Source organism: Trichoderma gamsii, assembly GCF_001481775.2.
Source record: "Trichoderma gamsii strain T6085 chromosome Unknown Scaffold_6.2, whole genome shotgun sequence".
Lineage (NCBI taxonomy): Eukaryota > Fungi > Ascomycota > Sordariomycetes > Hypocreales > Hypocreaceae > Trichoderma > Trichoderma gamsii.
In genome coordinates, this window is record NW_020171343.1 from 495,838 (window position 1) to 520,674 (window position 24,837).

A 24,837-nucleotide genomic window follows, 5' to 3' on the forward strand; every position below is an offset into this window, starting at 1 on the left:
CGAGGCCATCCAGGCACAGCACGGTGCGCGACGCACGGCGCTCGACAAAGTCTGGCAGGGCCTCTGGACCGACACCGTGCCGTCGGGGCAGCGCGGCGAGCGGTCAGGCCGAGGGGCTCCTCTAGAACGGTCCAATGGCTGGCCTAGGAGGGCGCTAGCCAAACCCCCCATTGGTGGCACGCCAAAGGGCTGAGGAGCCGGAGCCAGCCTCTGTAGCGCTCCCCGCCCTCTGGCCGCTTACAAATGCAGCAAGATTCCTCATGGACGAGCAAACACGCAGGCGATGCGGCCATTTTGTCTGCCCATTCGTCCCCCTCAAGCCGCTGCACGAGGCCACAGTGCGCAGAGCCCCTCGCGCCGACGTTACAGCCTGTGTCTGCCAGCGCACGGAAGCGCCTAGAAGACTTTTTCTGACTCAGGCAGCAAAAAAAAGTCGTCTGTCCACTGTCTTCCCACGCATCCGCGGGGCTCCACACGTGCTGCTAGTGCTGGAGGAGCGATTGATTACCTGACCGTACGGGGAGCGCTACCAGCAAGTTTCTCGCATTCGCCTCCCAGCCATCACCTTCCGCCAACCAGCAACCATCCATCAGCACGACATCTGGCCTGGCCGCATCTCCTGCGACGCACATTCCAGGAAGCGTTTTTGCCATCCATCTGCGGTTTCGTCCATCTGATATCTACTCGTGTTTATCCCCTTCTGCTGCGCTGCCATCGAGGCTCCTTTCTCCCCTTGGATCTGGATCTCTGGCGCTAGGCGTCTAAGCATTTCAAATCAACATCCCCGCCACCCGCGGCTACCGACTTGCAACCGAGCGAGAGTGCGCTGAAGGCGTGCGAGAGATTGGCGCTTTGGTTTGCAGTCCTCGTGGCAGCAATATTTCCTGAACCGGATTCTGCTTTGCTTCTTTATTTCTTCGATCTTTGTTCTGCACCATTGTCGAAATGGCCACAACCGGTACTGGAGCTGGCTCGTCATTGCCACCAAACTTCTTCCTGACCCCGCAGCAACAGAATCTACTGTTCACGGCTCTCAATGCGAATAAGCAGCAGCAATCAAACCTCAAGACTGGAATTTCGCTGTCTCCCACTTCTTTCAAACAAAACCCCCTTCAGAGCCTTGACAGCGCTGGATTCCAGGAGAGCCCCTTCCTCGACAACTACGACTACGACTTTGACGACTCCGGTTTTGATTTTTCCTTTGCCAATGACGGAGCCCAGGCCAACATGATTGGCGATGTGCCTGACAGCGCTATGAGCGCCAAATCTGATTCTACCGAGACTGAGAGCCCGGAAAAGAGAAGCCACCCGGATGACGAAGATGACGACGCCAGCCCTGGCAATGAGTCAAAGAGACACGAGGGCTCTGACAAGGTCCCCAAGAAGCCTGGCCGCAAGCCGCTTACTTCGGAACCAACTTCAGTACGCTCAATCTACGCTCGTTGTTGTTATGATGAAATTGAGAATTCTGTTGACTAACAAACATCTCACTTGTAGAAGCGTAAGGCTCAGAACCGGGCTGCTCAGCGTGCTTTCAGGGAGAGGAAGGAGAAGCACCTCAAGGATCTTGAGACCAAGGTTGAGGAATTAGAAAAGGCCTCAGAGGCCGCCAACCATGAGAACAGCATGCTTCGCGCTCAAGTCGAACGCATCACTGCTGAGCTGGGCCACTACAAGCAGAGGATGACGCTTGTGAACAAAACATCCACTACACAGCAAGCTCGTGCTCAGCCCTTTGGTTCTGCGGCCGTCAACAACATCAATGATGTGAGCTTCCAGTTTGAGTTCCCCAAGTTTGGAACCCTCCCCGGACCGCCTGCCAAATCGCATCAGAAGTCCATGTCACAGCCCATCAGTCCCAGTTCCCAACAGACTGCCAGCCCAGCTGCCAGCCAGAATAACATAGACCGTGTGGCACAGTTCTCCCAACAGGCGGCAAGGAATGCGCAGTTCAAGGAAGATCTCGCCAAGTTTGGCGGTGGAGGACCATTTAGCTTGCACACTCCCTCAATGAGCAGCTCTACTGCCACTGGATCAAGAGCCAGCGTGGACTCTGTCAACTACAGTGGAAATAACACTACGAGTTCGCCGTCGGCCTCCTCTCACTCCAACGTTGGGGCTAGCTCATCATGCGGCACATCTCCTGAGCCTTTTACCCAGTCTCCCATGGGCTTCAAGCCTGTTGATACCCTGACTACCATTGGCGAGGAGCACCCGTCCATGTCTACTGCAGATGCACCATTCTCTCAATTTACTGGCCTTGATTTCGGCAGCAACAGTTTCGACTGGCTTGTTCAGCAGAACAATGGCGGTCATTTTGATCCCCAGCTGTTTGGCGATTATCGCGAACCCCAAGAAAACGTCATGACCCACTCCACGTTTGACGACCTGTTCAATGACTCACTTGAGGCCGATTTTTTCACTCCGTACAACATGGCCAACAGCCCGAACCAAAACCAAAACCACAAGAAGATGAATCTCATCGATGAGATTGACGCAAAGCAGAACGCGATTGACGATGAGCCGAGAAAGGAGAATATGAGCTGCAATCAACTCTGGTATGTTATTCATCACGTGATCATAACAGTGTTATCATATACTAACATGCTCTGTTACAGGGAAAGGCTACAAGCATGCCCTAAGGCGCAGAATGGCGAATTTGACCTGGATGGCTTGTGCTCAGAACTGACCAAGAAGGCCAAATGCTCCGGAAGCGGGCCCGTTGTTGCCGAAACGGATTTCGACTCCATCCTTAGGAAGTACATGGGCAAAGAGGCGGCCGACTGCTCGGCTGAGAGCCTGGGCATATCTCTAGAGAAGTCCAAACCTGAGACACTCGTGATGCCATAATTTATCAGGAGTTTATATGGCATTTCACTGGGCGCATACTTGTACGTTTAAAACCGCATTTCGGTTGAATAAAGAGGACACAAAGAGTCTCTGGATTTTGGCGTTTTGAGCAAACAGAAGGGCGTAGCTAAGGCGAACGACCCTAGGCTTTTTAAGCATTTGGATGGATATAAGACGAAGGGACAATCGTCGATTTTTGAAGCATTAATCTTTTGGTGCATTTACAACTATTTTCTTCATCTTTTTGACATTTACGATTATGGGCAGGTTGTTTTTATCTCTCTACTATGAATGATTACGCTTTGTTTAATTTCTCTTTATGGTGCACTTTAAATATGTTGGTGCTTGGCTTTGCCTTTTCGATTCGCAATTTACTCAATAATCAATTTCGAGATTCAAATCATTCGTTAATATCAAGCCGTTGTCTTTGAACCGCTGCAGCAGTTTTGTTTCAATCCCATTTCTTTGAGAAGTGAGAAGTGTACATACGCTCTAGGAAGAATGAACAAATTCAGTATCCTGACCCTGAAAATACTGGATATCTCATTTCTTTACAACACACATGACATGCAAATTAAGTCTAAGAAACGCGGCAGTTGTGAAACTCGGTTAAACTACGAGTCGCTGTGTTGTGAGAGCTACTGTATGCTGTATGCTGCTTTGCAAGAGACAATTGGAAATAAACGTGCCATTTACCCATCATACAGAAAACAAAGTACCAATTTCTACGTCGCCGTCATTCTCAATCTCTCCGTGCGTTCGTCCGACTATGTCCTTTTCCCAACAACAATCAGCATCTCCCCAATACGGCACAATGCTGAAAACCTCGGAAAGTCCCCAACATGGGCAAAAACGCTTCTCATCATTTCAAGCACGCATGCATGTGGCGAATTTGTAATGGAAAGTTCCCTTCCCCCTTCCCACCATTAATCCGAACTCGACCGGCTAGACTCATTCCAGGCAACGGGCTGAAAACACAGTCTCTCTCGTGGTGCCATTTTCGCTTTGATAATCAAATTGGTTTTTGGCGGGCGGGATTAGCGGCGTGGCAGTGGCAGTGGCATTACTAGAGTACTAACTAGTAGTATGTCCGTCCGTTCATGACTTCTAGAGCAACGTGCTTTTTTTACCCCGGAATTTTCCTTTGCTCGGGATTGATATTTTGGCTTATGCATGATTGTATGATCATTTTTCTAAGTCTCCCATATGGAGTTGAGTCATGGGATCTTACGATTTCATTGCCGTCAAGCAAAAGCAAGCCACCTCGTCACCACCACATGTCGTCAACGCCCTCGTGGGATGTAATTGATTGGGAATCACGTTTACACCATGCATCTGCGCATGCGTTACGACAAACAATCGTTGGAATCACAGATATGCGTCACACCAGCCGTACTACGTTGCGCTAGTGTAAATTTGCTTGTTTGTTTGGTATGCATTTATGTTATTTGTATCATAAATTATGGCCAGCTACATGAAACCACACTCCTGTCTGTCTATGTAACAATATGAGACTGAGTGAGTCCAATAATAGCAAAGTTTGTTCATGTTGTGTACAACTACTGGATGATGCAGATAAACCATTTGATGTTTCCCGCTAAAAACCGCCTGCTTGTTTCTTCCTTGTTCCACGTCTAAAGAATTGCCAACGCCAAAAAAAAAAAAAAAAAAAGCTCGAAGCGATGAAAACATCAAAACGAGAGCAAAACAGTTTGCTCTATCCAAAAACAGGAGAGGATAGTTAAAAAAAAGAAGATGAAAAGATGAAAAGGGCGTGAGGACGTGTATATGTAATTTCCCCTTAGAATGGAGAGTATATAGTACAATGAGATAGGTATCGACGATCGGAAAGACATGCTGGACGTCAGATATGAAATTGTTGAAAGAGGCGATATAGCATGCCCTCCTGGACGTTTCATATCAGAGCCGGAAATGGAGATGCACGTTTCGCTTGTTTATCATGGCTTGAGTTATTCATTTGCATGCGGTGTCCCAAGCCCAATACCACAAGCCGGCCGTATAGAGAAATCGAAATACCAGTCTTCCGTAAACTCCGTGTAGAACCCGTTAGCCCGTATCGCGTACTCGTTTTCATCGTGGGTATCGCATCCGATTCGTTGTCCTAGATGGAAGCTGTCGTATCGCCGCAATTACGCCGCAGTCTCGACCCTTCAGCTAATGACGACTCTGGCGCCTTCTTTGCCCAAAACTCCTCGTTCCTTGGGCCTGGGGCTGTTGTTCCTTCCTTTTTTGCTCTTCAAGAACCCAAACATGCCGCCGGAGCTTTCGCTCTTGGATTCTGCCGTGGTATTGGCATCCTTGGGAAGTGTGGCGTCTTGACGAGCGAGCTCAGACCAGCTGCCTCCGCCGTCTAGTGTTAGCTGTACCCCGCCGGTAGGGCTGGTTACTCGCTTGCTCATTTGCGGAGATCGAGGGACGTATTGGATTTGTCCGGGATAGGCAGAGGACTGTCCTTGATTTGAGTTTCCTCGCATATCGTTGCTGACTGTTGGTTCCACGGGAGGGAGGGGGTATGTCACCGGCGGCTCTACCGAAGGCATCTGCGTAATTTCGTCTGTGGTAATGGCCTGCGGGTCCATTGAGGATGGATCTCCGTCTTCGCCCTGAGAAGCCGTAAGTCTATTTCAGATTGTTAGTCAGAGATTGGCTAGTTTGGATGGGGGAAGCAATTGCGGGCTTACTTCTTGTAGGCCGCAACGGTATAGTCGAACGGGCGAAAATCTGTCTCAATCATTCTATACAGCTCATCCTCGCGAATTTCCTGGTCCGTAGCGTCCTCCTTTAACCGCTCTCTGGGTTTCTGTCGCCTTGCGCGAGCTTCTAGCGGCGCCTCTTCGAGCAGCAATTCTTCCAAGTCGTATGTTGCATCAAAGTTGGTCTTGTCAGACGATGGAACGAAAATGGGCTCGATGCGTTTCTGCTCGAGCAAATCGAAGTTGATCGTCTTGAAGAAATCGTTGTAGATGAAGCTCTCCCATGTAGAACCAAGTCGGGCATTGGGATTGGGCTCAAGTGCAGCACGGATAGCGTAAAGACACGTCAACGAGACGGGAGGCTGTGTGACTGGATACTTTGGCTGAGAAAACTGAACCTGTTGGCTGAGCGAAGATTCGCTGTTGCCCTCGAAAGGTCGCTGGAGTGAAGGTTAGCTACACTGCATCTTTTCCTTCTATTCGCGGGAAAGACATGGGCGAAGCATTAGCATACCTTGTTGTAGATACACTCATAGAACAGGACACCTAATGACCACCAATCGGCGCGGATATCGTATCCTTTGCCCGAATAGACTTCTGGGGCAAGGTAGGCCAAGGTGCCGGATTTGCTAGTCATAATGCGCCCGGGAACAATGTCAGAGGCCACGTTCTAAGCCAAAAGTCAGTCAGCTTATGCCGTCTCTACGTGATCTCACGTCTAGGTAGGACCTACGAAATCGGTCAAATGGACATGTCCCTCGGCGTCGAGAAGGACATTGTCTGGCTTGACGTCTCTGTGGATGATATTCTGACTGTGGACATAGCGCAAGGCACAGCCCAGTTCGGCTATCCAGAATCGGACGGCTTCTTCGGTGAAGGTCTTTCTGGAGATGTGAAATCGCAAGTCGCCACCGCTCATGAGATCAACCACGAGGTACCTTGTGGAAATGCTGTCAGTATATAAAGATGATTTGGGCAGCGCAGCAGGCGGGAAGCTCACATGTATTCGATATCCTGAAAGCTGTAGCGCAAGTTACAGATGAAGGGATGGTTGACATGCTCGAGCATTCGTCGCTCGCGGATGATATTTCGAACGCTTTCAGATTTGACAACTGTCCGAAGGGGCTATTAGTTAGCTATGCTATTCCCATTCCGCTGCCACCTCGTGCAGATTCAAGGGATAGGTAGGTGATTGTGCCTAGTAGCACTGCAGAGCAGTTGGTGGTTTTTTTCTTTCTTTTGCGCACCTTCATCTTTACGGATATATTTGAGCGCAAATGTCAGGTTGGTGTCTTTGCGCTCGACAATGCGGACCTTGCCAAAGGCGCCTCGGCCGACAACTCGTAGCAGGCGGAAGTGGTTGAGGTTGGCTATTTACGAGTTGCTCGGTCAGCTCGGTCGGCCACAGGAATGGAAATGGAGATGCAGCAGCCGTCTCTTGGCCCTCTTGGGGGCGGCCAGCGACCTTTGCACCACGCGCCAGACACGTGGGAGCGGGCAAAAGGAGGGAGGGACGCTGTAGGCCGCGATTCGCTCGGGGGTTTTTTGTCGACGTACCTTCGCCTGTCAGGTCGACGGGCTTTCCCTGGCCGTTGCCCATGATGAGGATCGGGGGAGGATTGGAGGGCGAGAGTGTGCAGCTGGAATCGTCAACGATGGCGAGAGGTCATGCTGTTTGTTCGCGGTTTGCGGGAGATGGCAGTCCAATGCTTGGCTCGCAGTCCTTTTTTCAGCGGTGGCCGAGGAATCGGCTGGCCAGTGGGGGGCGGTTTGGAGCACGCAGAGTCGTAAATGGGCAGGCTAGCAGGAGTGGGTAGGCGGCGAATTGACCGGATTCTGATAGTGGTGAAGTTTGGCTGGAGGTCAGCTCTGGGGCCCCAACGCCGGCTTGTTTCGCTGGTCGTGCGTGCGGGTTCTCGAGGACCAACGGCGATGGTGCTAATGATGAGGACGATGATGCAGTTGAGAATCAGCCACCAGCAGCAGCTGAGATGAAGAAGGAAGAGGATTGAAAGGCGGACGCTGCGTGCGAGGATGCGTGAGCATGAGAAAAGAACAAGCCCGGTCTAGCCTAGGAGAAGGCCCATGCAAGGGTACAGGCAGAGGCCGATGATCAATGCTCGCCCCAGACTAGCCAGCGAGCCCGAAAAGATGCGGGAGATTTGATGGAACGGGGGTGGAAGGTTAGCGGGCGAGGGCGCCCTGTAGAGTGGAGCTGCGCCGGCAGTGGAGGCTGCACAGAGCGCGGCCGTGGCGGCAATGGTCAGCGAAGGGCCCTGGAGCCTCAGCAGGCGAGCGCTGTGGCAGCTGCAGCATGCCCTGGTGCAGTGGTGCGGTGCAGGGACCCGTCCCCCCCAAAAGGTACCCGACAGGTCTCCATGAAGTGGACTCAATTCAATGCTGCTGCGTCTGGGAGGTTTCATGGAACATGTACTCCGTAGGCAGCTTGAAGATTACATGTGCGTGTGCCATCAATGTCGGTGCTGCTAACGTTAGGCCTGACTCTAGATGGCGTGTCCATCTTGGACTTGGGTATACACAGATAGGGATACTGTTCCTATACAGCCTACGGGTGCTGCGGCAATTACTATTGGCACAGAAACATTGATCCTGGGGCAGGCTCGTCTTTGTGCCCAGCGATAACCTGTGGATCCTCGAGCACGGAGAATGTATCTGCATCCCGCCTGTAACACCCTGTGGTGGGCATTCGCAGGCAGACTTGACGAGTCAATAAACTGGAGCAAAGACCGGAGGGTTCTGCTTGATAGAGCAGAGTCGATGCTAAGCCCGGATATCATTAGCACCTCCATACTTGTGCCTGATAGTCCCAGTAGAACGTGCATGGGTTCCGAGATGACGCAAGGGAGATGAGTTGCAAAGTCACTGTCTTATCCTTTTCCTTTGTTGGAGCGGGTGAGATGAATGAATGGTAATTGTAGATACGGGGTTGCAGGGAATCATGCTTATCAAATCTACAAGTAGAGTAGCACAGAGGAATGGAAGCATTCACCAGCATGTTGCCAGAACAAGCAGCACATGTAAGAGTAATAGTGGCGGTGTGTCGCATCCAGGGCCTGCTTTGGACGATACAGAGACCGCGGCCACGACCAGGGGAGAGCACAAGACAGCATCTGCGAGAACAAGCGAGGCACACGATTGGCAGCGGGGAGCGCCAGTGGGTGAGATCCCGTCTGGTGCTGCCCATTTACATGTAGTATGTATACGAGTATGTACCATCCCAAGCTGGCTTGCTCACTTGCATGGCATGATATGGATGACGGCAGCACTGGGCAAATCCATCCGATGGCGTGGACACAGATTGTTGGCCACGGTGCCCAGAAAGATGGGGGAGAGGGGGAAAGGATCTGCTCGCGCTGTGGCTTGTACTGATTGAGTAAAGTATCGTGAAATCAATCCCTTGTGCTAGGAGCGATATTGATTTTTAAAAACTGCATGCTCCAACAGCTGTGCATATTATTGCGCCGGTGGCGGATAGCTTGGACACTATTGAGGTGAATTGCATTTAGACCGACCTCAGCTCGGCCATCCATCCGGGCCAAGCTTCTTAGCTTTATCAGGGCCATCAAGTGACATGCTGATAAGGTCGCCGAGCTGGATCGTGTTTCGCTGCATGTTTGAGATGCAATTGATACCTGGCCTGCACGCGAAAGCAGATGCAGCCTTTGAGGTCTACTGATGGTGCTCCAAGCGCTGTAGCCACCGGATCGCAAATGAAACTCAGTAAATGTATTGATGCTTACTGCATTGCCATAGTGCATCCCTTTATTTCCCATCTTTTTCGGTCTTCTGCCATAGTCTTGCTGCAAATGGAGTGATTTGCACCATCCAATACGTGCATCTCAGTGATGGATGGCCGATGCAGGGCTGGTGGAGACTACATTTGAAGCTACTGCGCGTACCACGTTGCCAAGTCTGCCAATGGACGTGCTTTCTCGCCTCGACCCGCGAGTTCTGGAACGGCGTTGGAAGCTGCGCTCTAGAATCTGTGCACACCTTTCGCCCTTTTCTTCTGCATTCTCCCCTGGCCATGTCTCACTTTCCAATAAACTAAGAGCTTGCCACCAGCCAACAGTTCGCACAGCGAGAACTGCTTTACGACTCGATGTCTCTTCCGTCTTTCTCGTCGCTGCCTCATCCGCATTGAAAACGAGTCGCGGTGCACTGTGGAGAGCCAACATGGGGCGCCGGTGAAGAAGCGCCTGGGGGTCTGGTCGGCGAGTCCGGCGGATTCAGCGAGCTGACCAACGCTGAACTGCCATTGAACCTTCAGCGTTCTCTCCATGCCATACTATTAGCGATGGAACCTGGGGCCTCTGGCTAGTCGTTTGGAGTGGGCTGGCCCCGGCGACCGGCTAGCAGCAGCAAGCTCTCGGAGGAGAGTTACTCAGAGCATCCTAGTGCGGTTCTCTATCCATTGTTTCATCAAGACTTGGGATATTTGCCTGTACGTGCCGTTGCTACAAAGACCTACCGTCTTGACACAAATTGCTGACCATTGGCCTGGATACAGAGCATGCACGAGCAGTCATCAACGTGAAACACATGGGTGGGCAGCGGCTGAAGGGCTGAAGGAGGGGGCCGAAAGCCTTGGCTCTCTTGACGTTGGTTCCAGGCTCTGACGAGCAGATAGCCTTGATGGATAGACAGGCAAGCCAGATGGCTGGGGCAGCGTGAGTGCCGTAACGGCACGACAGGGGAGCCGCATCTGGGTAGGGATTTCGCCACATCTGAAGTGGATGGAAGCGCGGCCTTTGCAATTACAAGTTGCTATAATCAATTGCATGTACGAAGCAGCCCAAAGACATCTGGACATGGTGATGGAAACACAACGTCTCAATCTTTCCCCCATGATACAGACAGGTATCCAGGACGAAGTGCCACTAGCAATACAACATCAAATGCATTGCGCCACTGGAGCAGCATCTCCGGACAGCTGCCAACTTGTGGCCAATCATGTCTTGTTGCTGCTTCCTCTATTTCCATCTGAGGGCAAAATAGCTCTCCCTTGCGCGCGCTGGACAACGCGGCGGACGGGGGCTTGCCACAAGATGTATGGATTCTAACTTGATCTAGGTAAATGAGAATGCCTGCCAAAGAGCTTGGAATGTAGCTATGAAGTAGTATGTCGCATCTTCAGGAACCCTTTCGTCTTGCGAATCAATTGCCAATGCATGCAGATCAGGCCGATTGGCTAACCATTGCTTTGCACAGGTAGACAAGTATTGCGGCAGCCTGTCAGTCAAACAGCAGTTTATTCCTTATACTCTGCTCCATCTGTGATACGTACAATCTGCTACACATAGCATCGACCCGTCATCCGGAAAGAGATACAAGAAGCATGCAGCAGCCGTATGTTCTATCAGACTGCGAGTATGCCGCTCAGTCTAAGCCATACGGCAGCTCGCGTGCTGCTAGCACTGATGCAAACGCCTCCGCTGCTTCGCCCGGGCTATTTCCCTGGCCTCGGTTCACAAAACCCAATAAGTAAATGCACCACATCTTGTCTCCAGACACACTAATACTCCATACCCGTGTGTATGGACTCGAGGGCTCTATGGACAAACATCAACTCCCCATTAGCTGGTGTTTGGTTCCCATCCCCGCTAGCCCACGTGTCGTGCCGATCCCCGTTACAAACACGCCGCTACCTGGAGCGTCTGAGCGTCACGGGACGTTTTCCAAAGCCCAGGGACGCACCAAGCTCAGCCCTCTGGCGTTGATTTGCGCCTGCAAATGTTACCAGAGACAAGTCACAAAGCCTTAACTGGCAACAGGCCTATCTGCCCCGTAAACGCCCCCTGGCAGGGCTGATACTCCGTATTATTTCTTAACAGTACCACGGATGATATCTGGCTGAATCCTTCCTCACAGCTAGGCATATCGTTTTGGCTTCGGATTACTACTCTCACACATCTCTATGCCGATAACCTCGCTTTCTCTCTGCAGCTTCGAATCGTGATTACTTTAGCTCTTTTATCGCAACAGCTTTTCAATTCTTGATTGTTCAGTGATGCATGTTGCTTCGCCTGAGCTTGCTGAGGCGAACTATGCGTCAACCCACGCAGCCGTCGCTTCGTCGCATCCGCCGCTTCGTCGCATCCGCATTACGGGCTCCAGAGCTTCGTAGCGCAAATGCTCAGCGCGGCTGAGGAGGCTGGCTCGGAGACGAAAGTAGGCAAAAAATAGTAACAGCCACTATCACAAATGATCAATTGACATAGTTGCCCCTTGTCTACGTCCTACTAACTTGTTCCTGTATAAGTTTGGGAATGGCGAGGTCAAAAATGCTACCTTTCTGGTAAAGACGCCGGCACCAAGAAGCGGCAGTCTCCATACTTTGGACTTGGTCGACGGCCTTGCTAGCGGCGTTGATCATGATGGGTTTGCCTCAACGACGCGTATTCACTACATCGAGACAGAAATGCTTAGATGGCACCAACTTGAGCCTTGTCATGTCTTAGATCGTCTAGTCTAATGGCGCTGTTTGCACTCTCACGATGTACACCCCCTATTTCCCCGTACAGAGTTTACGGAGTAATTATGAAGTGCACCACTATCCAATTGCCACTAATCGGCATGACTCGTATGTCGCATTCTGTGGGGAGGGCATGGCATTGATATGCCGGAGTCATATAAAACTGCCGTGTTTACAAACTGCCGACCTACTAATTCACATGGGATCTCAATAGATATGTGATTCTACAAGGCTCACCGGCAAAAAGGGGACATTAGCCGACGACTTGGCAGAAAAAAAGCTTAGAGGACATGGAGCCGCATACGTGTGGGCAAATCGGAAAGGCACGCGGTTAATATAAGAAGCGAAATAAATAAGATGCTTACCAGAGGGGACTTGAAAAGTTGAACTGTCGTAATCGCTTGTTCTAGCTCTTCAGAAGCGTTTCTCTTCAATAGGTCCTATGACTTTTGAAATGAAGCTGCTAACAATGACTGCTTCTCTACTGATTGATTTTTGTCCTTAGCTACGTTGATCTATTAGGAAACACCAGGACTAAACCAATCCTTCTACATAACCACTCGTAGAGTAATGTACCACTGAAGCTAATTGCAGCGAATGCCAAGAAGGTACCTTTTCAAAGCCTACTACATCTGGATAACACAAGGATCGTGACATGCAGTTCACCATAATAGGACTCTCAAGAGTATTGATATATCAATGTGTGTCCGCACATCTGCAGAAGTTGTATTACATACGCTAAACTCTACTGAACGCTGAGATGGTCGGGTTAACTAGCAAATATAATCACTGCTAAGAACCTAAGCTGCAATGCGTTTCTTACTGTTTGCTCATAAACAGGGGATTTCACCCTGGCCATCTCTTTCACTAATGGAAAAAAGGCCCTTTTTTCCAGACTCGTGTCTGAGCTGCCCTACAGACTCACTTGTGCTGCTTCGTATATTGTACGTGTGTCAGCTCACGCTTGGGGCACCCGTCGTCGAATTCGCTCGGATAACTCAGCGGTCTGTTCGTCTACAGCTTGTATTACCGTCAATGCTGCAAGCTCCCGGCCATTTGCAGGGTTCGTCGGTATGCGACGCACGCACGCGCGCACAGAGGAAAAGTTGTTTGTCTGTGCTTGGCGGCACCTCCGAGGCCCCCTATTGCCTATTGGGGGAACTCGAGTGCGACGGTATGGTTGAGAGTTTGTACGCTGTTTGCTTGAAGGGTAGCAACATCAATGCAGATGCTGCGTTGAAACGCCAAATCCAGCAGCAGCAATACTATTTGTTCAAAATTTCATCATCCCAACAATTGTTAGCCTACGTTATGTGGTAAAGTTTCCTTGAACACTAATATTGAGCCAAGGCTGAACTACATTCATAGTCATGAAAATTAGGTACTTTTCTCTGACACTTTGTGAGAATGTATTAGTTGTTGTTGACAACTGAAGACTGATTATGACTTGCTACACATTCTTCCGTGTTAAATCAAAGCAAGATGCGACAGATGTCTTCTATGCGTCTATTAAGAAGGATCATTTAAGTCTAATTGGTTAACTATAGCTCAATCTGGCATCTGTTTGCGACGAGTCAATACAATGGCCCTACTCTTAATTCTCAATTGCGGTAGGTTATAACCCATTACGACATTTAAAGAAGTATGTTTGTCGATCATCAGTCGTTCCCAGGCATCTCGCAGTGCATGCGCTAAACGTCAACGGAAGGTCAATCCGAAAAATCAGAAGAGGAAATAAAGTCGTAGATACAGTTTACTTTGGAGAATCCTAGTCATATTGTTGGACCCTTATCCAGCTATTTTGCTGCAGGTTATGGGTTTTCCCAAGCCGTATAATACATGACGTCAACCTCAGCACGAGCTTCGCGAAGCGTCACCATGACCTCAATATTTCAAGCGAAGTGAAAACAAATAAATACGAATTGTAAAGAAGCCAATTGAACTTCAATCTGTACATTAATATCAATTGAACACACAATACAGCTACCATGGCATCTACAGTTCGTCACATCACCCAAATTTCACGTCGTTGCATACCGGCCATCTCTCCCCGCCTGTATCACACCTCCACCACTCTTCGGCTCCCCTACAAAGACTCTCAAGACCGCGAATCCCTCAAGCCGAGCTCCAACAACGGCACGAGGTCGGCTCGAGACGACGATGTCGCGGACAACAAGGACGCCGCGTTCAATCCCCACAAGACGGATCCGGAGACGGAGCTTGAGACGGCTGGCCGGGGGAATGAGACGAACCCGCTGAGCGCGAGCGGCGCGAACCAAGAATTTAATAAGCCCATGGGAGACGGAAAGGAAGCGCATGATACCGGGCCTGGGAAGGAAACTAGGAAAGGAGGGAGGAGTGGAGGAGGGAGCGCGCCGAAGAAGGGGAAGCCGCCGAAAGGAGACTCGTAATCAGTTGTGAGGGGGCTTGGTTTAGGGCATCACTCTGTGGAGTAATGCTTGATATGGTCTCGCAGAATATGTTTGAGCTCAAATGAGGCGATTTCATGACCGCAATGGAAATCTCACTTACAGGTTCAAGTCATGCACGGAGCATCGCGATAATGAGTTCCGAGTATCGGTATCGTCGTGTCTTAATAGCATCATCTACATAGCAGAAAAGGGCAACTCCGCACCAAAGGATCATCTTAAGGCATCATCATCATGGAAACTCCTTGAACTTAATTCAAAGTCGCATCTGATCCAATCCCGGTAACAACGTTACAATCGCCTAGTCTCGGATAAAAGCATAGCTGAGAGGGGAGAAGGCGGGGTACTGCGGTAATCGAGCGATCGACATGCTATATAAGCCCATCATCTTGTCCGATCCCGGATATAAATACGAGATTGAATGTTGAAAGGAATTTTTGGTAATTGAAAGACATTTTGTTAAATAAAAAACTGTCAATATAACTATATCGGAAAAGAAAGAAGAAAATAAGAGGCCCATCGTCATCATGGCAGAAAGCCAAGCCAAGTTCGCCATATATCCCAGCCTTGTCGACCGCACAGTTGTCATCACAGGCGGCGCGCAGGGAATTGGAGCTCAGATGGTCGAATTATTTTGCTTGCAAGGCTCCCAAGTCATCTTCCTAGATGTGGTGGATGACCGTGCAGCGGCCGTGGTCCAAAGGATGCTCGAGTTGAAAGTCAAGCACAAGCCCGTCTACCACCACTGCGATGTCATCAAGATCGACGAAGAGCTCAAGCCCACGGCGGCCAAGATCCTGGCAGAGTTTCCCAAGATTGACGGACTGGTCAACAGTGCCGCGAGGGCCATGATGAAGCCGACAATGGACATCACGACGCAGTGGTGGGACGAGAGCGTCGCGGTGAACCTGCGGCACCAGTTCTTCTTGACGCAGGCCCTGATGCCGGGACTGCTTCTTGCTTCGGGCCATGCGTCCATCATCAACTTTGGAAGCATCAACTGGGCCGTGCCGGGATTGGGCCAGGTGCCTTATACGACGAGCAAGGCCGCGGTGGTGGGATTGACGCGGACGCTGGCGCATGAGTTTGGGCCGCAGGGCATCAGGATTAACAGCATTATGCCGGGGTCGATTGCAACGGAGAGGGAGATTAAGGAGGTTTTGACGCCGGAGTATAAGGAGAATCTTTTCAAGAGTCAGGCTATTCAGAGATTGATTCAGCCGGTGGAAGTGGCGAGATTGGCGCTGTGGTTGATTGCGGATGATAGTGCGGCGGTGGTGAGCCAGAGTATCAGAATCGATGCTGGGTGGACATGAACAAATTGGTTATAGAGTACATAAAGATGTTAGATACTAATGACTAAATCATGAGGGCATGTATAGAAGACGTTTATGAGAGCTCTGACGTGGAAAAATAAAATATCGTTTCAGTCTGGATACGTCCGAGGTATTCGCTTCTATAACTCATTAAGATATACCGCTTCGTCAAACTAACAAAAGAAAGAAAAAGACAAGCTGGCTACGCCCTACCACTGGAGCCAACCGCATCCATTTGCCTTGCCAAAGCTTCTGCTACTTTTTCCACTGCCTCGTCTACCACTTGTGTAAATGGAAACTTATTCACCTTTTGCTCCAAGTGCGCATAGTATCCCGCGAGGATATCTTTGTTAACATTGAGCTTTCGCACGCCAGCCGCAATTAGTTGTTGAAGGAGAGCGTCAGAGTAACCCGTTACGCCATGCAAGGCAATGAGGACGTTATTCGCTTCTGTGACTTTGTTGACTTGTTCGAGTCTAAGAGACATAGGAGTCATGCAAGTGTTAGACTCGTAAGAAAGATGTTAGGTAATAAGAGAACGTACCTTTCGAAATCTAGAACAATGCCCCGTGGGCCATATTCTCCATGAACGTTCCCAAACGCCGGGGCAAGCAAGTCCACTCCCGCATCCACAAACTGCTGCGCCTCTTCAGCACTCGTCATGAGTCCAGCCAGGTCAAGCGTATCCGAAACGCCATCTTCTCCGCCCTCAATCCTCCCTGGCTCTGCCTCCGTTGCTTTACCGTGTGCATGGCAGTAAGCAACCAGCTCCTTTGTCTTGGCGAGGTTTTCCTCCTTGGAGTGATGCGACATGTCTACCATGATGGAGTCGAACGGCAGCAGACACGCCGCCTTGACCATTTCTTCATCCTGGCAGTGGTCGAGATGCACTGCCACGGGGACAGAGGCTTGGCGGGCGGCCTGGGCGGCGGCGTGGACTAGGATGCCGTTGGAGGAGGTGATGGCCCAGGGGAAGAGCTGGATAATGAGAGGGGATTTGCGCCTCTCCGCTGCTTTGACGAAGCCCAGCACATGTTCTAGGTTATATCTACCAACGATGCAGGTGAGAATAAGAACTTTGTTGTGTATAAATATCTCATTAGATGTAATTTGCTACAATGTGTTATGATATCTTACCCAACAGCGGCGAGGACGCCATACCGGCCTTGGTCAGCCGCTCGCAAGATGCGCAGTGTTGCATTGTCTTCTGGCCGGGCCAGCCCCATCGTGGCAGTATTGCGAAGCCAAGATTGTATGTTTGCTTTCTATATTCCCTCTTCTATTTTAGCTAACTGAGAGTTTATATAGGCGCTGTAATCACAGGTCATTGTTGTGTCTCACGCAGCGTAACCGTCCCCTCGCCCATCAGCCGAGTCTGCGGAGCTCAGAGTCTCCGCAATTCCGGTCGGACCCGGGTCCGGTTTTCCTAAACAGGCAGTCGAGGACGAAGCTCGAAAAGTAAAAGACATTTGGTTGCAATACATGTAAATATATGTCGACTATCATTTCTGATCGAGCGTCTTTTGTTATGATAAGGATGCAAGAGTGCCGAATCGGTCAAGACAACCCTGGTTTCTTCAGCTGAGGTGCGCCGCCCTTGGCAGACGCGATGCTCCGGTAGCTGACCCACTTGTTCATCCTGGTCCCTATACAGGCTGGCTTTGCGATTAGTAAATGACTGCCCCTTTGCCGTCGAGAGAATAATTCCATTGGAAGTGGCCAGAGCACAATTGGAGAGGCAAAGCCTGCTGACCATTTAATAGACAGTCCAACTTCTCCTAGGTGTCTTCTTCCCTAGCATATGCCGCCGTTCTACAATAGTGAGCCATGCGTAACGAGCAATACGAAGATTGGAGTATGAAAAAGGTCTTGGAGCCTAGATATCCGAGGCTTTAGCTCCGAGATGTAGCTGAACATGTGGAGCTGGAAATAGCATGCATTGATGAAGGTCTGGTTTCACAATCACGTCAACATGGGCTCGTGATCCGACGTGCATGGTTGGACATCGGCTGTTGTTTAGCCGATACTAAACCACATGATAGAGAAGGAAGAAGGCGCCATTACGATGGCTTAAGAGATGTAAGAAGTACTACTATTACATCTACGACGGAACCGTGCTTTGGAGCTAGTTACTAGTCCATCAACATTTGGACACATGCTGAATTAGACAAACAATTGCCGGTTATGTTGCTCCATAGTAGCTCTGTTATCATTAGAAGATACGATGATATTGCAATATTAGTCAAGTTTGATAGAAAACACAGATTGGCCGAGGTCATTGTCGATTTGTAGGTGGCTTCAGATGAATAGCAAGCAACCTCTTTCAAGGAGTCTTTTACTGGAGCATTCACAAAGCTTTTCTGTATTAAAGGGCCGTACCTAAGTGCTCTCAGAGCCTCGCTTTTATGGCTCCTGTTCAACACAATTCATTTGCTGATTACTGAAACGAAATGTTCGACTAACGCAACCTAGCCTCGAAATTGGGACAACTTCAACACCTGAACTAGCTCCCAAAGCCAGAAGCCACCGTCGTTGTTTGCCATTATACGCCCTACAATCAACAAGTCAAGTCAAAAAAAGAAGCTATCGATTTGAAGCCAACTCCCTTGATCGAGACTCAAAAGCCGTCACATACATACGACTAGTAGCTACAAACCAATCACTTAGAGGCCACCTTAAACGTGGCGCCATGTCCATCGGTAAATCACCCGCTGCTGACAAAGGACCAGAAGCCACCCGACGGTTTGCGAGCTTGCGACTAACAAGCACGATCAGCACGAATTCTGGAGCCTGGCGGAATCAAGTTCCGGCCTCTAAACTATGGCAAGCATCGGCAATCTTGCAAAATTGAAGAGTATACGAAAAGACTTGCTTTGGTGCCCGCCTTTGACGAGCGGAGTCTGGGGCATTGTCGGGGAAGCGGGCCAACCTTCTTTTGGGAGAGGTTGGGGGGTTCTTGGAGACATGACTCGCGACAAGGATTTTAAAGCGGGTAACGGCTCTTGGCCTTTCTGACTTTTCTTTTTGGCTTCTAGCGAGGGGAGAGGAACAACTTTAATCAAGCCATTTTTGCTTGGCTTTTTTTCTTCTGCCGTGTAAATCCTTTGAGGCGGTAACGTGCAGCTGCATAAAAGATTGGCTGATGATCCTGTGGCTCTGATGGGGCCGAGACTGGGTATATGCGGCTGGACTTTTTCTTGTCTTTTTCTTTCCGGATATGGCCATTGTGAAGCATTTGACTCACTGAAGGTAAGACTAGACTTTGGTCAATACAGTTTCAGCTTGAGTAGTAATATGACAACGCCCTGTGAGCTTGATTTCAAACCCAATCTTTGGTACGGACCTCAACCTAGACGCAAGATCCGGGGTAAGCCTGCCAAGAGACTGCATCCCGTTTCCCCCCAAAGCTGTTACGTTTTTCTTTCATTTTTTTACTCATAGATTCCAGTTCCCCGCGAAGTATCATCAGAGGAGTTCCCTAGCCCTTCGTGAAAAGCCCCCCATGGAAAAAAATAAAGCCATCATTATACCAAGTGGGGAGAGGGCATAGAGTCAGCAAAACGAGAACCCACCAAAAACTCCAGCTCCCCTCTGCACCACCAATACAAAGCCTGCTTTTTAAAAAGACAAGCGCCGTCCTGTACTTGCATTGGAAAACTTGCCTCCAGCATCTCAGCAACCCTGTTCTAAGCTTGGCAATTACCTAAGAGCAGCCCACGGGCTGGACCAGCCACACGACTAATTGTGGGTTTTGTCCATGACATGAGCCTGCGCCCTATACAAATCCCGGGATTAGCTACGGTCCATCTGGGTCCTGGATGGGGACCCTCGCCATGGAGCCTCGCGCGGACTGTGCCTTGGCGGGCCAACGAACCTTCGCCAACGGTGGATACAGAGAGGCTTGATCTTCTCATACGAACAAGAACTGCCTCAGAAACTAAGACGGGCACCTTGGCTAGCGGCAGTTACATGGCTCGACGCTGTGCTTTATACTGCTTTTGTATGTTACGGGGAGAAGTCGCTCCATGCTCTGACCCATAACCCGGCGTAGGGTCTCACGGAATGGAATCGCTCTTGACACCAGACATGCCTTTCTTGGCTCTTGCTCTCCGGTCCCGGCTATCGCAAATCTCTTTTCTGTGGCCACTGACTCAAGGTATCCGCTTTGCCTGAGTTAATCAAGCTGTTGGGCCAGGATGTTGCGTAACATCGGAGAGGGCTGCTGTTAGTGTTGCAGCATCACCGCAAAATACCTATAAAGTGGTGTTGGGCGCCCTTTATCTTCACTACCCCGTCGTTTTGCTCCCCTTGCTTTGTTTAAGGCTGTATAAATCCCAAGGCTTCTAGAAATCTTCTAGGCCTTACCAACCAAACCCACCCTTGCGCAAACGTACATAACCGTAGTGTTAGTACGGGAAAGGCTGCTTGCGGCGCCGAAAGATCCAAGTGCCGCCGCCGCCGATTGCAGCCCGCGCTACGGAACTTTTTGAGTGCTTATACCCCAAATTCTCCAAAAAAAAAGAAGAGAAATAGAAAAACAGAATACACAAAATGTCCCGGCGGGCTAGCTCGGGCGACTCACCACCATCGGTGGGCGCAGAGGAAAAGGGCAATTATGGCCAGGAACCCAAGGCCGTGCAGGACACGGCTGTGGTGCGTCAGTCAGACTATGTGAATTCCTACGATGAGGAGGATTTCTGGACCAGAAATGGCCTGAACGCAAAGTCGTTCCAGAAGAAGCACTATGGCCTGGGATTGGTGGAGCTGGACCGGGCGATGAAGACTCGACACTTGCAGATGATTGCGATTGGAGGCTCTATCGGTGCCGGGTTTTTCGTTGGTTCTGGTGGTGCGCTGGCCAAAGGTGTAAGTTACAGTTCATTTTTAGGGAAACGACAAGTTGGAGATGCTAACTTGTTAATTTAGGGCCCCGCTTCGGTTCTCATTTGCTTCCTCGTCGTCGGTTTCATGGTCTTCAATGTCGGTAAGTCTCATACCATTAAAACCACCATCCACAACAACTATTTCCACGAATTCCATACTTATAAAAGCGAATAGTATATGCTCTTGGTGAACTTGCCATCATGTATCCCGTTTCCGGAGGTTTCTACACCTATGCCACCCGCTTCATCGACCCTTCATTCGGTTTCGCCGTCGGTTGGAACTACTTCTTCCTCTGGTTCGTCGTCTTACCGCTCGAGTTAACAGTCTGCTCCCTCGTCATACAATATTGGAACCAGGATATCAGTGTCGGCGTCTGGATCACCATCTTCTGGGTCGCCATTATCGTCATCAACGTCTTTGGAAGCATTGGTTATGCTGAGGAAGAGTTCTGGTCCTCTGTCATCAAACTCGCCGCCACCGTCGTCTTTATGATCATCTGCTTCGTTCTCGTGCTCGGCGGTGGTCCTTCGCGCGGTAGATACAGCGAATATGTAGGAGCACATTATTGGCACGACCCTGGCGCATTCCGCAACGGCTTCCGCGGCTTCTGCTCCGTCTTTGTGACGGCGGCCTTCTCCTTTACTGGCACTGAGCTCGTCGGTCTCGCCGCAGCTGAGAGCCGCAACCCAGTAAAGTCGCTTCCCAGCTCCATCAAGCAAGTGTTTTGGCGAATCACCCTGTTCTACGTGCTTGGCCTCTTCTTTGTTGGTCTTTTGGTTCCCTCGGACGACCCCAGACTGCTCTCCAGCGCGGCTTATACCGATGTCAAGGCATCGCCTTTCGTCCTCGTTGGACTCTATGCTGGCCTCAACGGCTTTGATCACTTCATGAACGCAGTCATCCTCATTTCCGTCATTTCCATTGGCGTTTCCAGCGTTTACGGCGGTTCACGCACCCTGACCGCCATGGCGCAGCAGGGATACGCTCCCAAAGTCTTCACCTACATTGATCGCTCCGGCCGCTGTCTCCCGTCCACCATCGTCATGCTCCTTACCGGAGCGCTCGCCTACATCAACCTCAACGCCTCGGGACCTACTGTTTTCAACTGGCTGCAGGCTCTTTCTGGACTTGCTGTTCTCTTCGCCTGGGCCGCCATCTGCCTGGCTCATATTCGGTTCCGCGCCGCATGGAAGTATCACGGACACTCTCTCGATGAAATCCCATTCCGAGCAATCTTTGGCGTCACCGGGTCCTGGATTGGACTGTTCATCTGCTTCATCGTCTTTGCTGCTCAGGTATGCTTCAGCCGTCTTCTAATATACATTCAAATGAAGCTAACCAATTCTCTAGTTCTTCACTGCCATTGCTCCTCCTGGACAGCACGGCCTCAACGATGCCGAGGGCTTCTTCCAATCATATCTCGCCCTTCCCATCGTCCTTGCTTTCTGGATAGCTGGATATATCTGGAAGCGCACTGGTTGGTTGAAGCTTGAGCAGATCGATGTTGATACTGGCCGGCGTGACCTGAACTGGGATGAGATTCGCGCGTATCGCGAGCACGTCGCTTCTATGCCTTCATGGAAGCGTATCTACTATCATCTTTTCCAGTAATGAATGCGATAAAAGCTACGCCTGGAACAGATGGTGTAGCTTGCCTAACAGTTTGCGTTTGATTAGAGTACATTAGTTCTGAAGTATATATATGCCTAGTAATATGATCACTATGATACCTCGAGCCCTGACTTGTCCATTCTCTTTTACATTGCGCCAAGTCCTCTGATTGTAGTCATGAAAGGCCAAACAGTAAGGCTACTTGAACAAACACAATTTCTCTTCAAAAAGTTCCAAAAAATAAAGATCTCCAGGATAAACTCCTGAAGAACGGGTCTGGCCGGGGATTGAACCCGGGACCTCTCGCAAGCAAGCTTCGGGTTGTCCCTAAGCGAGAATCATACCACTAGACCACCAGACCGGTGATGATGTGAGGACCGTGTAAATGTAATCGGCTCATCAAGATTTGCAGCCGAGTGACGATGCAAAAAGACAACATTAAACCAATATCAAGAAAAAAGAAGGGTCTGGCCGGGGATTGAACCCGGGACCTCTCGCATATAAGCTGTAGGGTTTTCCCTAAGCGAGAATCATACCACTAGACCACCAGACCAATTATGACGACGATGATTCGTCGTTGAGAGACGTCGTCCGTATTGTACTCATGAACGCTGCAAGAAATCTGCCGCAATGTGGACGGTGGATCGTGGATCTTGATTGTGGATTTAGAGCTTGAGTCAAGCATCGAGAAAAAATTTCAAAGAATAGCAACAAGAGCTTGGAAGCGGTATCGGAGCAGACCGCGGTGGGGACCGTGCTCGGAGCACATGCATCACGGCGTCGTCCGCATCGGAAGCTGGTTTGGTTACATGCTCCGTATTATGCTCCGAGAGTGGATGGAACACTCGATTACCCAAAATCTCTGCCGAATACGACCTTGAGAGGCAGGGGGTCAACAATTCTACAGGCTGGCGATCTGATAACTATCACTACATGGCTCTATTATTCATGTGAGAAATTTGATAGCTTCGGCATGTGTGCTCTCAAATTACCAATACATGCATATCAGCTAGCAAACGAGTATGCGGTTCTCAACAATCAGGCGATAGAGTTAATGCCCATGTTCGATTCAATATGCTAACAAGCCACTAAATTAGCTGCATGACACATGCTAGCCTCATATACTTGCTTTTTTAGAAGCCGTTGAGTCCCTGTCTCGTCTAATTCCACATGCCGCTTATATCGTCTCCATCACTGTACCTAGTTCAAGCCGCAGCCGCCTTCGTCTGGTCACTACCCTAGCATAATGGCAATCCCATCAGGCCATTACATCAAACAAAACTAGTAGTATGTCAATACTAGTCCCAGCACTATCCCTTGCGTTATGACCAGCTTCTTCCCATAGCTTTCATATACTAGCACGGGCGTGGGGGTCCTTCGGAAGACGCCGCTATGCATCCCTGCCAGGGTGATGATTATGTCTCGGGTATAGTGGCTTCATGGAGCGTGGATGACCCAGATGGCTGTCTCCAAAGACGTAGACAGTTCCATTTTTCTCAGGGAAATAGTAATTATCTTCAATATATCGTTCTGAGTCTAGGGCAGCACAGTGAGATCACATTCAATGGCATATCAATATGTCCAAAACGATTGTCTAGTTGCACATTTCCAACCTAAGGTACCCTTTGGCGGAAGGTGACTGCTATGTCGTCACCATCATCTCTCTTAATGATATCTGTATCAGCTATTGCAAACACATGATGTAAGCCACTTCTCCGCTCGCAACGACGCACGATCTCTTTCCTAGGTTAATCATATAAGTCATTATAAAGACTACTAGCTGCCTCCTAAAAGTAACAAGCATGTAAAGACTATTCAGGGGAAGTTGACTAGCGGAATAAGTGATTGAACGAAGTCAGCTGCACAAGGCGACTAATGTCTTGTGTTGCATATTCTCGAAGATGACTATCATGATATGATAAAACAACACAAGTGAGAATTTTTAAACTGTCAGTCCGATTCATTTTGGCGCATTAAAAGGTGTTCATCTTCTATGACACAGCACCGAAGAGAGGAATCGAAAAAATAGACAGGTAGGTAGTTATCGTTGCCAATTGGCGCGACAAGAGACTTTTTATCCTCCCTGTCTCTCAAAAATATAGAAATATGACTTCAGTCTGTAGGTTTTACTAATTTATTCAGCTACTTGCCAAACCTCAGAAACTTCAAAAATGTCATCCATACATGCAGCATGAACACCCTGTGGAGCGAATTGCTCTCCGCTGAGCATACACACAACCCATACTTGCGGCTACTCGACTTGTCGTTTTAATTCTTATACCAATTGATTAATTTTCTTGAACTGCATCTCAATTACAGTAACAGCAGTATTTCATGATCAACTTTGGTGGTTGTCTTTTGGCGCGAGATCGGAAGATGCGGGGCGGACAAAAGTTTCTTATGGTCCGTGACTCACTACAGCTATTGAAGCTCGACTTCACATATTTCAATCGTCATTCCTGGCCCAAAACGCTCATTCATCAAAAGGCGGCCAGGTTTAAACGGAAATTTGCAGACCGTTGCCCATCATCAGAGAA

At 49.7% G+C, this 24,837-nt stretch overlaps 7 protein-coding genes across 7 annotated transcripts; 4 read left to right on the forward strand and 3 right to left on the reverse strand.

Moving 5' to 3' along the window:
• Window positions 1-945: 945 nt before the first annotated feature.
• On the forward strand, window positions 946-2,850 carry TGAM01_v202477 (hypothetical protein; the record flags this gene model as incomplete). The annotated part of the gene is made up of 3 exons (XM_018804077.2): window positions 946-1,422; window positions 1,498-2,558; window positions 2,619-2,850. The coding sequence occupies 3 exons, from the start codon at window positions 946-948 to the stop codon at window positions 2,848-2,850; spliced, it is 1,770 nt and encodes a 589-aa protein (XP_018662815.2).
• A 2,171-nt stretch (window positions 2,851-5,021) lies between these two features.
• Window positions 5,022-7,164, reverse strand: TGAM01_v202478 (AGC/YANK protein kinase; the record flags this gene model as incomplete). Its single annotated transcript, XM_018804078.1, has 7 exons — window positions 5,022-5,490; window positions 5,553-6,004; window positions 6,079-6,234; window positions 6,298-6,502; window positions 6,565-6,676; window positions 6,812-6,934; window positions 7,122-7,164. The coding sequence occupies 7 exons, from the start codon at window positions 7,162-7,164 to the stop codon at window positions 5,022-5,024; spliced, it is 1,560 nt and encodes a 519-aa protein (XP_018662816.1).
• Window positions 7,165-11,630: 4,466 nt separating this feature from the next.
• On the reverse strand, window positions 11,631-11,961 carry TGAM01_v202479 (hypothetical protein; the record flags this gene model as incomplete). The annotated part of the gene is made up of 2 exons (XM_018804079.1): window positions 11,631-11,780; window positions 11,833-11,961. The coding sequence occupies 2 exons, from the start codon at window positions 11,959-11,961 to the stop codon at window positions 11,631-11,633; spliced, it is 279 nt and encodes a 92-aa protein (XP_018662817.1).
• Window positions 11,962-14,048: 2,087 nt separating this feature from the next.
• On the forward strand, window positions 14,049-14,471 carry TGAM01_v202480 (hypothetical protein; the record flags this gene model as incomplete). Its single annotated transcript, XM_018804080.1, has 1 exon — window positions 14,049-14,471. One exon carries the CDS (start codon window positions 14,049-14,051, stop codon window positions 14,469-14,471), a length of 423 nt encoding a protein of 140 aa, XP_018662818.1.
• A 545-nt stretch (window positions 14,472-15,016) lies between these two features.
• TGAM01_v202481 (short chain dehydrogenase) lies at window positions 15,017-15,805 on the forward strand (the record flags this gene model as incomplete). Its single annotated transcript, XM_018804081.1, has 1 exon — window positions 15,017-15,805. One exon carries the CDS (start codon window positions 15,017-15,019, stop codon window positions 15,803-15,805), a length of 789 nt encoding a protein of 262 aa, XP_018662819.1.
• A 202-nt stretch (window positions 15,806-16,007) lies between these two features.
• On the reverse strand, window positions 16,008-17,031 carry TGAM01_v202482 (hypothetical protein; the record flags this gene model as incomplete). Its single annotated transcript, XM_018804082.1, has 3 exons — window positions 16,008-16,281; window positions 16,350-16,853; window positions 16,943-17,031. The coding sequence occupies 3 exons, from the start codon at window positions 17,029-17,031 to the stop codon at window positions 16,008-16,010; spliced, it is 867 nt and encodes a 288-aa protein (XP_018662820.1).
• A 3,325-nt stretch (window positions 17,032-20,356) lies between these two features.
• TGAM01_v202483 (amino acid permease) lies at window positions 20,357-22,300 on the forward strand (the record flags this gene model as incomplete). Its single annotated transcript, XM_018804083.1, has 4 exons — window positions 20,357-20,671; window positions 20,732-20,789; window positions 20,864-21,984; window positions 22,040-22,300. The coding sequence occupies 4 exons, from the start codon at window positions 20,357-20,359 to the stop codon at window positions 22,298-22,300; spliced, it is 1,755 nt and encodes a 584-aa protein (XP_018662821.1).
• Between the last annotated feature and the right edge of the window lie 2,537 nt (window positions 22,301-24,837).